General features: G+C 37.4%; 1 protein-coding gene across 2 annotated transcripts in view; it reads right to left on the minus strand.

Moving 5' to 3' along the window:
- Brms1l (breast cancer metastasis-suppressor 1-like) overlaps positions 1 to 14,659 on the minus strand; it is a 36,339-nt gene that overhangs the window by 19,644 nt on the left and 2,036 nt on the right. For both annotated transcript variants that reach the window (XM_013012368.1, XM_013012367.1), the window contains exons 2-4: positions 12,252 to 12,342; positions 4,241 to 4,368; positions 1,429 to 1,508 (exon numbers count right to left, since the gene is read on the minus strand). In XM_013012368.1, coding sequence (XP_012867822.1) covers positions 1,429 to 1,508; positions 4,241 to 4,368; positions 12,252 to 12,342 — 299 coding nt within the window. The remainder of the gene's footprint in view (positions 1 to 1,428; positions 1,509 to 4,240; positions 4,369 to 12,251; positions 12,343 to 14,659) is intronic.

Raw genomic sequence — 14,659 nt, forward strand, 5'->3', positions numbered from 1 at the left:
AGCCAGAAGTGGCGCTGTGGCTCAAGTGGTAGAGCGCTAGCCTTGAGCTGAAGAGCTGAGGGACAGCACCCAGTCCCAGAGTTCAGGCCCCACGACCGGACCCAAAAAAAAAAAAAGAAAAAGCTCAGGGACAGTGCCCAGGCCCTGAGTTCAAGTTCCACAACCAACAAAAAAAAAAAATGTGCAAAGGAAAAGAACAATGTAAGACTATCAAGTTTAGTTATCAATATGTATTAGACTAAAAACTAATGAATAAATCAGTATATTAGAAATAAATCAAAGCCGGGCGCTGGTGGCTCATGCCTGTAATCCTAGCTACTCAGAAGGCTGAGATCTGAGGATCGCGGTTCAAAGCCAGCCCGGGCAAGAGGACTGTGAGACTCCTATCACCAATAAACCACCAGAAAAACCGGAAGTGGCGCTGTAGCTCAAGTGGTAGAGCGCTAGCCTTGAGCTGAAGAGCTGAGGGACAGCGCCCAGGCCCAGAGTTCAAGCCCCCCAACCGACCAAAAAAAAAAAAAAAGAAAGAAAGAAATCAGCATACACTCAAACATTTGATAAAGTAATAGAATTGATGATTTGTTAGAAACCAATGTATTGAGATCAACTATCCATATGCAAAACAAAATAAAGTAAGAACCATATTTTATACTACACACAAAAATTAACTAAAGGTAGTTTAGAAGTCCAAATGTTATAAGTAAACTTTGAAGTCTTAATGGAAAAATGTATCTTTTTACTTAAAATAAGTAAGATATAAAAAGCACATACAATAAGTGAAAAGAGTGAAAAGATCTGATTTCCAGGGCAAAAATATTTACAAAGTCAATGAAGGAAAAACCAACCTAGAGATGGAAGATATACCCTTCTTAGTAAAGAAAATCCAAGTACTCACAAAAAAAAATTTATCTAAATAGTAATTGGTGAGCAACATGTGGTAGCAAGCCTATAATCTTAGCACTTGGCTGAGAGAGAAAAGATGATTCAAAGTTTAACCTGGCTAAGTTCTAGGATACACTCGGCTACTATTCAAATAAACATAGAAAAATATACCATTTTTTTATAAAGAATGCTGCCCTAAAAAGTGGAAGAAGGTCTAGACAGAAATTAATTCTACAGCCCAATATTCTAACCACAGTTTTAGTCTAAACTTCCACATCATACTAATTATACTAATCATTTCAGAGATTCCAGATAACCTTATCTTTACAAAGTCTTTCTAAAGAAAGTTGCAAAACTTCTAAAATTATCACATTTCTTTTCTATGCTCCTTTGTATCCTATTTCAATACTTCCAGAACAACCACATTAAAAAAAAAAAAAAAACCTCACACACAAGTGATGACTGAAGTACTATGTAATTGTTTTTTATTTATTTATTTGCTTTTTAAACTACTAACTCAGAAAAGGCTTGAAGAGGTGTAATTACCTCACAATGCTGGCGAGAAGCTTGAATTTCACATTCATACTTGTTCTTTACAGATTCTAAGCAGAGCTCTCTATAGATTCCTGCAACCAAACACAATTACTCTGATTATGTTAGCAATGAAGAGTTCATTATCACTTCTCTACAGGAACTCTGTCTTCATATTTTATGAGAGGAATCAATAAGAAATTGGCAAATGGTAACTTTATCTTTAAAAACAAAAACAAAAATGTTTCAATTAAAATACATATCAAAGACTAGAAACTAAGAGTTTAAGACCTACAAAGAAACGAACTACACTGCTAATTTTTGTTTTTACTTCATTCTTCAAAAAATTACTCCTGAATTTGATAGAGAATGATCAAAATGAAAAAAAAAATGCTTTTCCAGTAAAAATGACAACTCAGGTTTCTTATAATGCAAACAGAAAATAAACTCTAGTTTCTTTAGTCATATAAACTCAAAGGAGAGTTTGATAGCATATGCCATCAAAACCACTATGTTTAAATATTTCTTATTTTGACTCCAAATATTAAGAGATCAAATGTATACAGTGATATAACAAAATGTGCAATGTTCATAGTACTTCCAACAGGGCATAACCTATAGGACAAATGTCCAACAATATTTAATTTAGAGATATCAAGACAATAGTATAAAATAGGCAACATGGCTACACCAATATGTCACCACCAATCAGCAAGCAGAAAACTCTAGGCATACATGCCACAGATGTCTTTAGAAATGTAGTCAATTCTGTGAAGTAAAAGTAGGGGACACATACCCAGGACTATGACATCAGCAACACATACCATCTACAATATAAAAATGGAGGCCAAAGCATAAAGTAAATAATTCACTTGAATAATATTTGTTCATCATCTATTTTGTCTAAAAGCATCAAAGAAATGTAGGGCTTTTTTTTTTACTTTAAGGATAAGCCAAATCCATTTTCAAAGACACCAAGTTAATTATCACATCTACATTTATTAAGAACTTAAGAATAAAACAGATGTGAGCAACAGCTACTCAGGAGGCAGAGGTTGGAAGGATCACAGTTCAAGACCAGCGCAGGCAAAAATGTCAAGGGACCTTATTTAAATAATGAAAGCTAGACACAGTAGTCTGCCACCTCAGCTACAAGGGAAGTGTAAATAGGAGAATCAATGTCCAGGTTGGCCTGACCATAAATATATGTAAGATCTTATTCAAAAAATAAAAGCTAAAAGGGTTGATGGTGTGGCTCAAGTGGAAGAGTGATCTGAGTTCAGACCCAGTACTACCAAAAAAAAAAAAAGAAGAAGAAGAAGAAAATTTAATTTAAGGTAAATTTAGTAAAGAACTTATTATCAACAATGTCTTACTTCACAGGTACATGAAGATCAATTCATGTTCCAAAAAAGAAAAATAATCAGCATTTCCATTATTAAAGTTCAGATATTAGTAGTTCAACTATTAAAAGAAATCCAAAGTTACCATCAAGTGGATATATCCCCTGATAAATGCTAGGACATACTGAAACTGGAATTCAGTTACAGACAGAAGACTAAGCTTAACCATTCAAATACAGTACATCTTCACTTATTCTCCACAAATAAGTAACTAAATTTACCAAACTAAAACAAAAAAGAATCATTAAATTACCTGGTTAGAGATTAAATTCCTGTTCTGTAATTAATACCCTGTTTTATAAGTATTTAAAAAAAAAACAAAAATTCCAGTACTCAAGGGGATGAGAAAGGAGGACAGCTTGAGCCCAGGAATTCAGGATCAGCCTAGGCAACATAAAAATCATCTCTTAAAAAATAAATGAGTGGGGCGCTGGTGGCTCACGCCTGTAATCCTAGCTACTCAGGAGGCTGAGATCTGAGGATTGCAGTTCAAAGCCAGCCCGGGCAGGAAAGTCCATGAAACTCTTATCTCCAATAAACCACCAGAAAACCAGAAGTGGTGCTGCAGCTCAAGTGGTAGAGCTCTAGCCTTGAGCTGAAGAGCTGAGGGACAGCACTCAGGCCCAGAGTTCAATCCCCACGACGGACAAAAAAATAAAATGAGCCAGGCACCCAGGTACCAGTGATACCTGTAATCCTACTAAAGGCTGAGATCCTCTGAGATCCTCATTTGAAGCCAGCCTGGGCAGGAATGTCCATGAAACTCTGATATCTAACCACCAAAAAGCCAAAAGAGAAGTTGCAGCTCAAAAAGTTAGAGCACTAACCTTGAGCAAAAAAGCTTAGAGACAGCACCCAAGCCCTGAATTCAAACACCAGAACCAGTACCAAAAAAAAAAAAATTTTTAATGAGATAAAATAAAAATCCTATCACTCATAGATGAAAAATGCCAAAAATACTTAAGCTTTAAATTATCTAATAGGGAATTATCTATGATAGTATCATTATCTCTTAATGAAAATACCAGTTTCTAATTGTTTACATTTTTTAAATAACATTGTGAGCCACTGGAGAATTCATTATTTGAGAATACTGGAACTTGAAGTTAGGGCCTCAAGTTTGCTAAGCAGATACTCTACCACTGAGCCACACTTTCAGCTGTTGTTTTTTTTTTTTTTTGGTTTGGTTTTTCTTTTGTAAATCTCTCACAGCAGCAGAGAAAAAGCAAGAGATTTTAATAAATCTCTAGGCTGACCGCAATGAATTATCAACATGCTTGTAATGCAATGTAAATATATAAGCATATCTATAATCCATCAATGCAAATATATCTGTAGTACCATCAACAACAAACTTAACAAACACCTTTAGAGGGAGAGCGTAGAATACACTGTATTTTTAAAAAAATGTTTCACTTTCCTACCTGCTACCTTTGTACGAATTTGCATATTTTCTTGTAAAGTTGCCAGTGGTTCCAAATATTCTGGTGCTTTTCCAGCTATGACTTCTTGTAGTTTTGCATCCACCTGACTTAATCGTTCTTTATAAAGTCTTAATAAAGCAGAAATTAAGACATTAATTTAAAAATCCCAACAATGGCTAACAATTTTCCATTTGTATACATTATTTTTCCTAATATCATTGACATTCTAATAAACTATCAAATGTATTTTTGCTCTGATCACAAGTGAAAAAATTTGTCTTTATACAAATCATCATAGGATGGATACTAGTCTATGATTTTTTCATCAATATTCTTATAATAGTTAATAAAAAATACCAATTGTTAATTAAAAAATACAATACAAAAAAACTACTGAAAGCCAGGACCAGTGGCTCATGCCTACAGATCCAGGTACTGGAAAGGGTGAAGCAAAGATAACCTGAGTCTAGAAGTTCAAGAGCAGCCTAGCATTATTGCCAGGACACCATCTCAATAAATACACACATTTACTCTGGCACTCTCAAGTTTTGTTTTTGTTTGGATTGAAAAACAATAAATCATTTCTAAGACTGAAAATCATTTAAATTCGGAGTTTAAAAAAAAAGTTTTCCTTTTAGAGATACTGGAACTCTGAACTGAGGGTCTCACACTTGCTAGGCAGATGCTCTACCACTTCAGCTACTCTGCCAGCCCTTTTTGTGTGGAGCTGTTCTTTTGTTGTTTTGTTTTGCTTTTGCTGGTACACAGGCTTGAATTCAGGCCTTTCACGTGCTGGGATTACTTGCTTATAGCTGGCACTCTATCATTAGAGTCATGCTTCTAGTCTGGCATCTTGCTGGTTAACAGGAGATGGAGCCCTTTGAACTTTTTCTTCCAGGCTGGCTTCAAACTCCAGTCCTCTAGGTTTTAGCTTTGTGCAGCTAGGATTATAGACATGAGTCACCACAGCCCAACTGGGCATGGGTTAGTTATTTTTGAAAGAGGATCACCCTAAATGTTCAGGTCAGCCTGGACTATGATTCTCCTTTTTATGCCTTGATATGTAGCTACAATGACATTGGTATACCACCACACCCAGACACTGGATGAAATACAGTCTCATGAATTTCCCCCCACCAGCTTTGCCTCTAACCATGATTCATCAATCTCTACTTTCCAATTAGCCAGTATTACAGGCTTGAGCCCAACACCTACATAGGAAAGCATTTTTTAACTAGTTGTAAAAATAAATAATTTCCTGGTTTTTTTCTGTCTTTCCTAAAATGGAGTCAATACAATACTTAGCCAATTTAATTGGGGGTAAGGCGAGGTACATATTGAGATGGGTCTCATTAGTCCAAGATGGTCTCAAAGTTACAATCCTCCTGCCTTAGCCTCCTGAGTACTGGATGTATGCCACCACACCCAAAGCCTGCTTAATTTTAAAACAGAATGAAAAGGAAGTAGAGCAGAGAAGATAAAAGCAGTGGATAGTGGTCAAGGAGTGGCTCAAGCCCTGTATCTACTTGGGAGACAGAAATCAAGAGATCACTTCTCCAGGACAGATCCAGCAAAACAAAATAGGCCAGTTCACAACACTCCATCTTGGAATAATGACTACAGATGGGGGTTCATTCCTGTCATCCCAGTTACTCAGAAAGGCACAAACAGGAGGATCAGAGTCTCACAAGTCTATACCAATCTTAAACAAGATCCTATCTCAAAAAACAACCAACATTAAAAAAAAAGGGGGGTTGGCAGAGTAGCTCAAGTGGAAAAGTGCCTGCTTAGCAAGTATAAGGCCCTGAGTTTAAACCCCAATACTGCAAAAAGGAAGGGAAAAAAAAGACAATGGGTACGGCCCCATGATCTCACATACCCAATTCATCTCAACTACAAATGAAGAAAACGTTAACAAATGAGTTACTCAATGGATGAAGAAACGAAAAATGGGGAATGGGGGAACTTTCTAATACTTTTTTTGTGGGTTATGGGGCTCGAACTCAGGGCCTGGGCACTACCTCTGAGTCTCTTTGTGCTGAAGGCTAGCACTCTACCAATTGAGCCACAGCTCCATTTCCTGATTTTTGAGTGGTTAATTGGAGATAAGAGTCTCTCAGGGACTTTTCTACTGGGCCAGCTTTCAAACTGAGATCCTCAGATCTCTGCCTCCTAAGTAGCTAGGGCTACACCTGTGAGCCACAGGCACCTGGCTTACAAATACTTTTATCTGAGGGTAGAAATGTATGTCAGTAATAGAACATTTTCCTGGCATGGGCAGAGCCCTGGATTCAGTCCCCAACACCTCAAAAAAAAAAATCTTTGTCAGCTGAAACAATAGTTTGATTATCAAAAACTAAGTATATGAGATAATTCAGTATTTATTTTTGGCAGTAATTCTATAAAACCAGATTGTCATCCTTCATGAAAGATACTACTAATCCAGATTTTGTGACATTTCTAAAGATGTGATAAAAAAAAAAACTAAAGCAGATTACCAATTTAACAATTTAAATTATTTTGTTGCTGTTTGTAGTAGTACCAGAGTTCTGGACTCAAGGCCTGGTACTTGCTAGGTAGGTAGGTGCTCTTCCACTTCAGTCAGTCCCCTACCCCGATTTAAGATCATTTTGTAATTATTTTTTCCATTTGCTACTTTTATCACAGGCGAAAACAAATATGTCATGGTATGTCAGAAGGACAGCATGTAGTAATTTCCCAAAGAAACCATTGGTTATGCTGCAGGTGTTGGTGTAACTAGCAGTTAGCTTTGGCCAACTTGATGGTTCTTATGTTTCATATCAAATTCTGCTCTTCTATCTTGAAAATATAACCTAGTACATGTGACACAACCAATACTGTTTGTAATTAATCAATATAATTAGCATAAGCAATTTTTATAATATGATTCTTGAGGAGCAAAGTTAAATTTAAATGTTAATGAAACAAATATTCCTTTTTTATTTTAATGGCCTCTTGGCAGCAACCACAATATAACTTAAAGAATTTGTTGTCAAAATAAATGCATTATCATGCCTGGGTTAAAACTTTCTAAATGCAAGACACAATGATAAATGTATAAAGTCAGAAAAATATAAAATGGTAACGTATTTTTGAAGTTAATACTCAATTTTAGATAAAATACTAAAATTACGACACCAAGGAAGAACATCCGAAGAAAACCAAACGTATACAAAATACTGACAGGGTTTCTTGAATTTGTGATCTAGCATCTTCAATGAAGAGGATAAAAGAATTATTATTCTATTAAAAAACCTTTTAGGAAGTTAGAAGGTAGAAAATATCCCTCAAAATAAGTACAATTTTATAAATGAAGTATAAAACCATCAATGGCAAAGAACATGAGTTCTTCAGAAGCAACCACAACATTATTTACAAAGTAGAAGCTCAATGAATGTTTGTTGTATGTTGAATATTAAAATGACAAAAACCTAGATGGTACCAATCCTTTTACCTTTTGAATGAGGTGGAAGAACTTACCTTCCACACTACAGAAACTGCAATGTGAGTTTTCTGCCTTATGAAGGGAATGCTATAGTACCCTGTGGTGCTAGAACAGGAGAAGCAGGATAATTTGATTATGAATACAATTATTACAATGACTTCCTACCTCCACTAAAAAGGATTTAAGACATCTTACAAAAGTACCTAGTACAGGAAGTGGCACTGTGGCTCAAGTGGTAGAGCGTTAGCCTTGAGCTGAAGAGCTGAGGGACAGCGCACAGGCCCAGAGTTCAAGCCCCACAACTGATAAAAAACAAAATAGGGGCTGGGAAGGTGGCTCAGTGGTAGAGCGCTTGCCTTGCATGCCTGAGGCCCTGGGTTCGATTCCTCAGCACCACATAAGCAAAAAGAAAAAAGCCGGAAGTGGCGCTGTGGCTCAAGTAGTAGAGCACTAGCCTTGAGCTGAAGAGCTGAGGGACAGCGCCCAGGCCCAGAGTTCAGGACCTACGACCGGACCCAAAAAAAAACAAAATAAACAACAAAAAAAGTACCTAGTACAGTAATACAAAAATAAGCCAACTAGGCAGCATGTGAATAGCCCACACCAAGAACTACTTGGAAAGCAACTAGGAGGAGGACTGCAGAAAATTAGCAAGCGTCCATCTCAACCAATAAAAGCCAGGAATGATGGCATGCACCTTTCAGTCTAGCTATAGGGAAGCAGTACAGAACATAACTTAAGATACCATCCAAAAATAACTAAAGTGAAAAAGGATTGGAGGCATGGCTGAAATGGAGCATTTGCCAACAAATGCAAGACCCTTAGTTCAAATCCCAATACCACCAAAAAAGCAAAGGGAAGGTGAGAGAGAGAAAAAAAAGAGGGGGGGAGAGAGAGAGATTGAGAGAGAGGGAGAGAGAGAAAGAGGGAGAGGGAGAAGAGGGAGAAAGGAAGAGAGAGGGAGGGAAAGAGGGATGGAGGGAGAGAAAAGGAGAACTAGGAGAAGAAAGTGAGGAAGGGAGGGAAGGAAGGAGGAATTCCTTAAAAACCTTATTAAATTATGCTCATGCTCACAGTGTACTCTTAATTTTAAAGATGGGTGAGGCTGTTAGAAGAAACAACTGGTGGCAATAGTTAGCCATAGAGAGCCAAAACCAAGGCAACTTCCTGTCCTAGAATGAACAATATTAGACCTATAACATTAGCTGCAAAGTTTTCCTATGTAATATATTACATTATACTAGAGCTTTTCTTAGATAACTATAAAATATACTTTAAAGTTAAATGAGTGGATCTTAATTCATTTAATAAGAATTGTACGTGGATTACTTGTGCTAAAATATAAAAACACAAATTTGCTTCCAATTTTCCAGAATGATCATTCCCTAGGATGAACTCCATTTTGCCCAAATAATATAATCTTTAGGGATTCAAACTAATTTTAATTCTAAATTAGTAATGTAAATCTTTTGTTTTCTTTTGAGACAGGTCCTGCTCTGTACATCAAGCTGGCTTTGAACTCAAGATTCTCCTGCTTCAGTCTCCTGATTGTTGGGATTACAAGTGTGCCCTAGAAAGCATGACGGCAGTAATGTAAATCTTTAGAATAAACAAAAGTGTGTATTTCAAAGCCAAAATTTTAAACTTTGGATTATTTTAGATTACTTAGATTAATTTGTTAACTACCATGGAACAATACCTACATATATCTACACATTCACCAATAGAACAACAAAATTATTATAGTAAACAAATCTATGTTAGTCTGCTAATGCCAAATATAGTAAACAGTTTTAATGTCTTAATAAGCAGCAATATTATGGAGAATCCATAAAAATAAAAGGCTAGGATCTGAATAACTTAAGTATCAATATTCTTATAAATTTCTCTTTGGATTACAACCCCTAGTACACATCCTATGACCATACCAAAAAGTTGCAACATGAAAGCTCTCCTATAAGACACTGTGGCTTATATCTTTACCTACTCTACATTCTCTCAAATTACAAGAGCATTAGCTGGGTATGATGGTATATGTAATCCCTATACTTAGGAAGCAGAATCAAGAGGTTGCTGAATGTCAGTCTGAACTACATAGAAAGAGAGATCCTACCCACCCCCACTCCCCCCCCAAAAAAACACCAGGGAGGTCCATTCTCATGTAAGAGTTCTGGCATCTGAAAGAAAGGAAAAAAAGCAGACTGCCCTGAATTTTTACCACCACTGAAGCCATCATTCCAGCCCCTTGAGTCTCAGTGAAGCTGGATGACATTCCCTAAAGACCCACAAGCCCATCTGGGAGCAAACTAGATCCAGCTTTATTCAACATTTGATAATGAAAAAACTAGACACTGTTCATGGTGATACAACATGGGAAGGACAGCAATTCCAGGGAGAAGTTGTCTAGTCTTTCATTCCAGAAAATCCAGCCTCACAGTGTATTCAGCTATATCATCAGCATGGTGGTGGACCGGCTCAAAGCTGATGAAGACCCCAGGGTGAAGATCCGCCATCAACAATGCTTGGGTTGTGCCCTGCACAACTTCAGCTGAGCTCCTCCTGGCTTTCCTACACTGTTTCCTTCCTTCCTTCTCTCCCCTGTACTCCTCCAGATGCACAAATGAGCAGGTGAGAGTAGGTGCAATGTGCTGCTGCCACCATGTTAAGCACAACATCTGGACATTAGATTAGCTGCATCTGACAGAAGTGCCAGCTAATGTTGGGCCAGCTCATGCCAGTGTTGTGCCAGCTCATGCCTTGGAAAGACTTAAGTAATGCAAAAGGACTGTATTGGGGCCTGAATTCAAGGTCTCATGTTCTTGCTCAGCAGGTACTCTACCTGTAGAGTACCACTTGAGCAACATTCCCTACTTCCAGCTTTCTACTGGTAACTGGAGATCTGAGTCTCCAGATTTGTCTTCCTGGGCTGGCTCCATGGAAACCAAGATTCTCAGATCTCAGCATTCTGAGTAGCTAGGATTATAGGCATGAGCCACAACTTTAAAAAAAAAAAAAAACTGACAAGCTGCTCTAGCAACCCAAAGAAGGAGAAAGCAGCTGCCATACCATCCAGATATTTATTTGTTCATAAGTTTCAATGCCTCATAACAATGAAATCACATAAAGGGAAAGCTGGATGTGGTAATGCAATCCTGTAATCCCAGCTACTAAAGAGGCTGTGTCAGAAGGGTCAAAGTTTAAAGGTAACCTGGGCAACTTATCAAGACCCTATCTCAAAATAAAAAGTGGTAAGGCTACAGCTCAGTGCTTGCCTAGCATGCACAAAGCCCATGGGTCAAACCTCAAAACTGAGAAAAAGTGAGAACAGAAGAAGGTAACAGTATCTAATAGATATATATCATACCAAGCAAATGGCTAAAAATTTTTCACACTACTCCTCAATCTTCACAGTAGATAATAAGAATACTACTGTTACCTGTTTTTTCACTCAATTATTCACTCATGCATTCATTCATTTGTGGAACTAGGATTGAACCCAGGGCTTTGCACAGGCTAAGCAAGGATTCTACCATTGAGTTATACCGCAGCCCTTTATTATCATCATTAAACCAGTCAAAAGTCTGGAATGAGAGCCCCTGCTCTTTCTGGTCCACCAACTTTCCTCCAAAGTTAATAGACTTTTAGTAGAATGAACACAGAAACACCAAGAGGCAAAAAACCTGGCTTTATTTAGCACTTTTTAATAAACTATGGGAATTAATTAACCTTGCTGAATGTAATTTTTTCATAGGTAAAATGGAAATAAGGCTTATTTTTATAACAACTTAACAGTTTAAAATTTTAAATGTAATTTTTTTTTCTTTTGAGACATGATCTCACTAGGTGGCTTATGGCTTAAGCTGGCTTTAAACTCACAATTGTCCTACCTCAGCCACCCAAATACTGGGAGAGTGAACTACCAAGCCTGGCCATGGTGATAGAAATCTGAAGAAAAAGAAAATTTATAAGATATATTTCAAAGCTATATAAATATGTAACAGTCATACTATGCAGAGTAGGACAAAAACAAAACCAATTCATCAGACATAGAATATTTGGGAAATTGGAAGTGGCGCAGTGGCTCAAGTGATAAAGCTCTAGCCTTGAGCTGAAGAGCTCAGGGACAAGCGCCCAGGCCCAGAGTTCAAGCTCTACAACCAAAAAAAAAAAGAATATTTGGGACAAACCATTTTATCTTCAAATTTTAAAAATGCTATCTTTAGCCAATTATTTACCAAAGAACCAAGGGTTCAGAAATTCATGGAAAATACTTTAATCACCAATACCTACATAACAAATCTTATAGTAGACCTTCCCTTACCTATCTCCCCAAAAATAAGATCTGCCTCAAAACTCTGTTTAGTTAATGGGGTCTCTTGGCAGGTTAAAAAAAAAAAAAGGTGAAACATCTCTTAAATCAAAACAGCCTATCCCATAAAATACAAAAAGGAAAACAGTTGAAAGAAAATGTTATTGGTATTGTGCTAGTGTACATGTGACGCAACTGAGACTCAATGGCAAGGACTTTCTGAAGTCACTACTTACTGATCTTTCAGATCGGTAAACTGTTTTTCAAGATTGGACATTTCATCTAAGCACTCCATTCTCCTTCTTTCACAGTCTTCATCATCCATTTCTGTTAACAAGAAAGCAAATATCAAAGACTCAAGATTAATATCAGATTTGTTTTGTTGCAATTTTATCTAATGTTAATTCAAATGAGAATATGAAACTAAATGTGTAAGATGTATATTAAACCTTATGGGAAAATAAACAACTGTTATCCAAAATAATTTCCACTACAGAATTAATTTAAGATATAGATGAGTTAAAATTACAGTAACTCTATGGGGCTGGGAAGGTGGCTCAGTGGTAGAGCACTTGCCTTGCATGCCTGAGGCCCTGGGTTCGATTCCTCAGCACCACAAAAGCAAAAAGAAAAAAGCCGGAAGTGGCGCTGTGGCTCAAGTGGTAGAGCACTAGCCTTGAGCTGAAGAGCTGAGGGACAGTGACCAGGCCTAGAGTTCAGGCCTCACGACCGGACCCAAAAAAAAAAAAAAGGGTAAATACCAGTCAATACCAGAATTCTTTCTTCACAAGTTTTCACCTGGCTGATTAGCCAGAAACATAAAAAAATAAACTAGTCTCATTATGTTTAACACACATGGTATCTTGGACTGCCACTCAGGCTTGAATTGTTTCCTCTTCCCAAATTACTCTCAGTCAGTGAAAAAGAGGCAGAGAAATTAGGTGCCAGAGGCTCACACCTATATACTAGCTATTTAGGAGGCTGAGATCTGAAGGCTGTTATCTCTATTGAAATAGCAAAATTTTGAATTGGAAGTGTGGCTCAAGTGGTAGCACATCTGTGAATGAAAAAGCTGTGCAAGAAACAAAAGGTCCTCAGTACAAGCTCTGGTTCCAACATACACAAGAAAGAGGCAATGAAGGAGAAAAATAAACCAACTTTTAAGGAAAGCAGCTGCTAATGATCAGGTCTGTCCTATATTCCACATATTCCATTTTTACATCTTATATAGGCAATACACCAAAATATCTGAAGCACAAACTGATCTGTACCTTAATCTTCACCAAATAAAGGTCCAATTGTGAGGAAAAGAGTTAAATTATATTCACTTATTTATTTTCACATTGAAAGTTCTTTTGAATTTTCAAAATCAAATTAAAACTATTTCTGGGTTTTAATAAGTGAGCTCATAGCTGTTTAAACTTGGTCCCTGGGTTACAAACATACTCACTGAGCTGTGTAACTCAATGGTAGAATGCTTGCCTTGCATGTGCAAGGCACTAGGTTTGCTCTCTAGCACTACAAAAACAGAAATAAAACCTTAGTCCCTTAATATGACTTATTTCTCAAGTTCTTTTTTTTTAATTTAATTTTGTTTTATTTGTGAACATACTGTACAGAGGGGTTACAATTACATGGGCAGGATAATGCGTACATTTCTTACCAAGAACTGCAGCCTCCTCCTTTGTTTACCCTTCACATCCCTTCCCAGCCTCCCCCCTCCCTCCCAATTTCTCAAGTTCTTTAGGTAGTAGAGGTTTCTCTGTAGCCTTAGGATCTGCTCAATACCAAGGTTTCAGAAGTATAAAACTGGAAGTTTAACATGCAAGACATGGTAGAATAGAAATGATTTTATAAGAAGCACACTACAAAATGTATGTAAGGTTTAGAACTGACTTGTTATTCAAATATTACTGAATCTTCACGAACTGACTTGTTATTCAAATATTACTGAATCTTCACGAACTACGTTTTTATTTTCTCTGATGAAATAGAAAACAAGTGAAAATTTACAACATATAAAAATCGCAAGTGGAAAATTTTAGCAGATGTAATTTTCTGAGTCTATCTCCCATCAAAAATGCAGAATTGGGCTGGACATGTGACCCAAGCAGCAAAGGGCCTGCCTAGTAAATGTAAGACCCTGAGTTCAAAGTCTAGTGGGGGGCAAGGGAGGATGTGGGGGGGGGAGGACAGCCAGGCACCAGTGGCTCATGCCTGTAATCCTAGCTACTCAAGTGGTTGAGATCTGAGACTCGCAATTACACTCTTATTCTAATTAACTACTTAAAAAGCCAGAAGTAGAGTTATGACTCAAGTGGCAGAGCACTAGCCTTGGACAAAAAAAACTCAGGGATGGTTCTGGGACAGTTCAAGCACCAGGACAGGCACACCATACATCACACACACACACACACACACACACCACACACACACACACACACACATGAAAACTCGAGTGAAACAGTTTACTTCTCGGTTACATCATAAAACCTTGTCTAGGGCTGGGAAGGTGGCTCAGTGGTAGAGCGCTTGCTTTGCATGCCTGAGGCCCTGGGTTCAATTCCTCAGCCCCACATAAGCAAAAAGAAAAAAAAGCCAGACGTGGTGCTGTGGCTCAAGTGGTGGAGCTGAAGAGCTGAGG

Source organism: Dipodomys ordii, unplaced genomic scaffold (assembly GCF_000151885.1).
Source record: "Dipodomys ordii isolate 6190 unplaced genomic scaffold, Dord_2.0 Scaffold16, whole genome shotgun sequence".
Lineage (NCBI taxonomy): Eukaryota > Metazoa > Chordata > Mammalia > Rodentia > Heteromyidae > Dipodomys > Dipodomys ordii.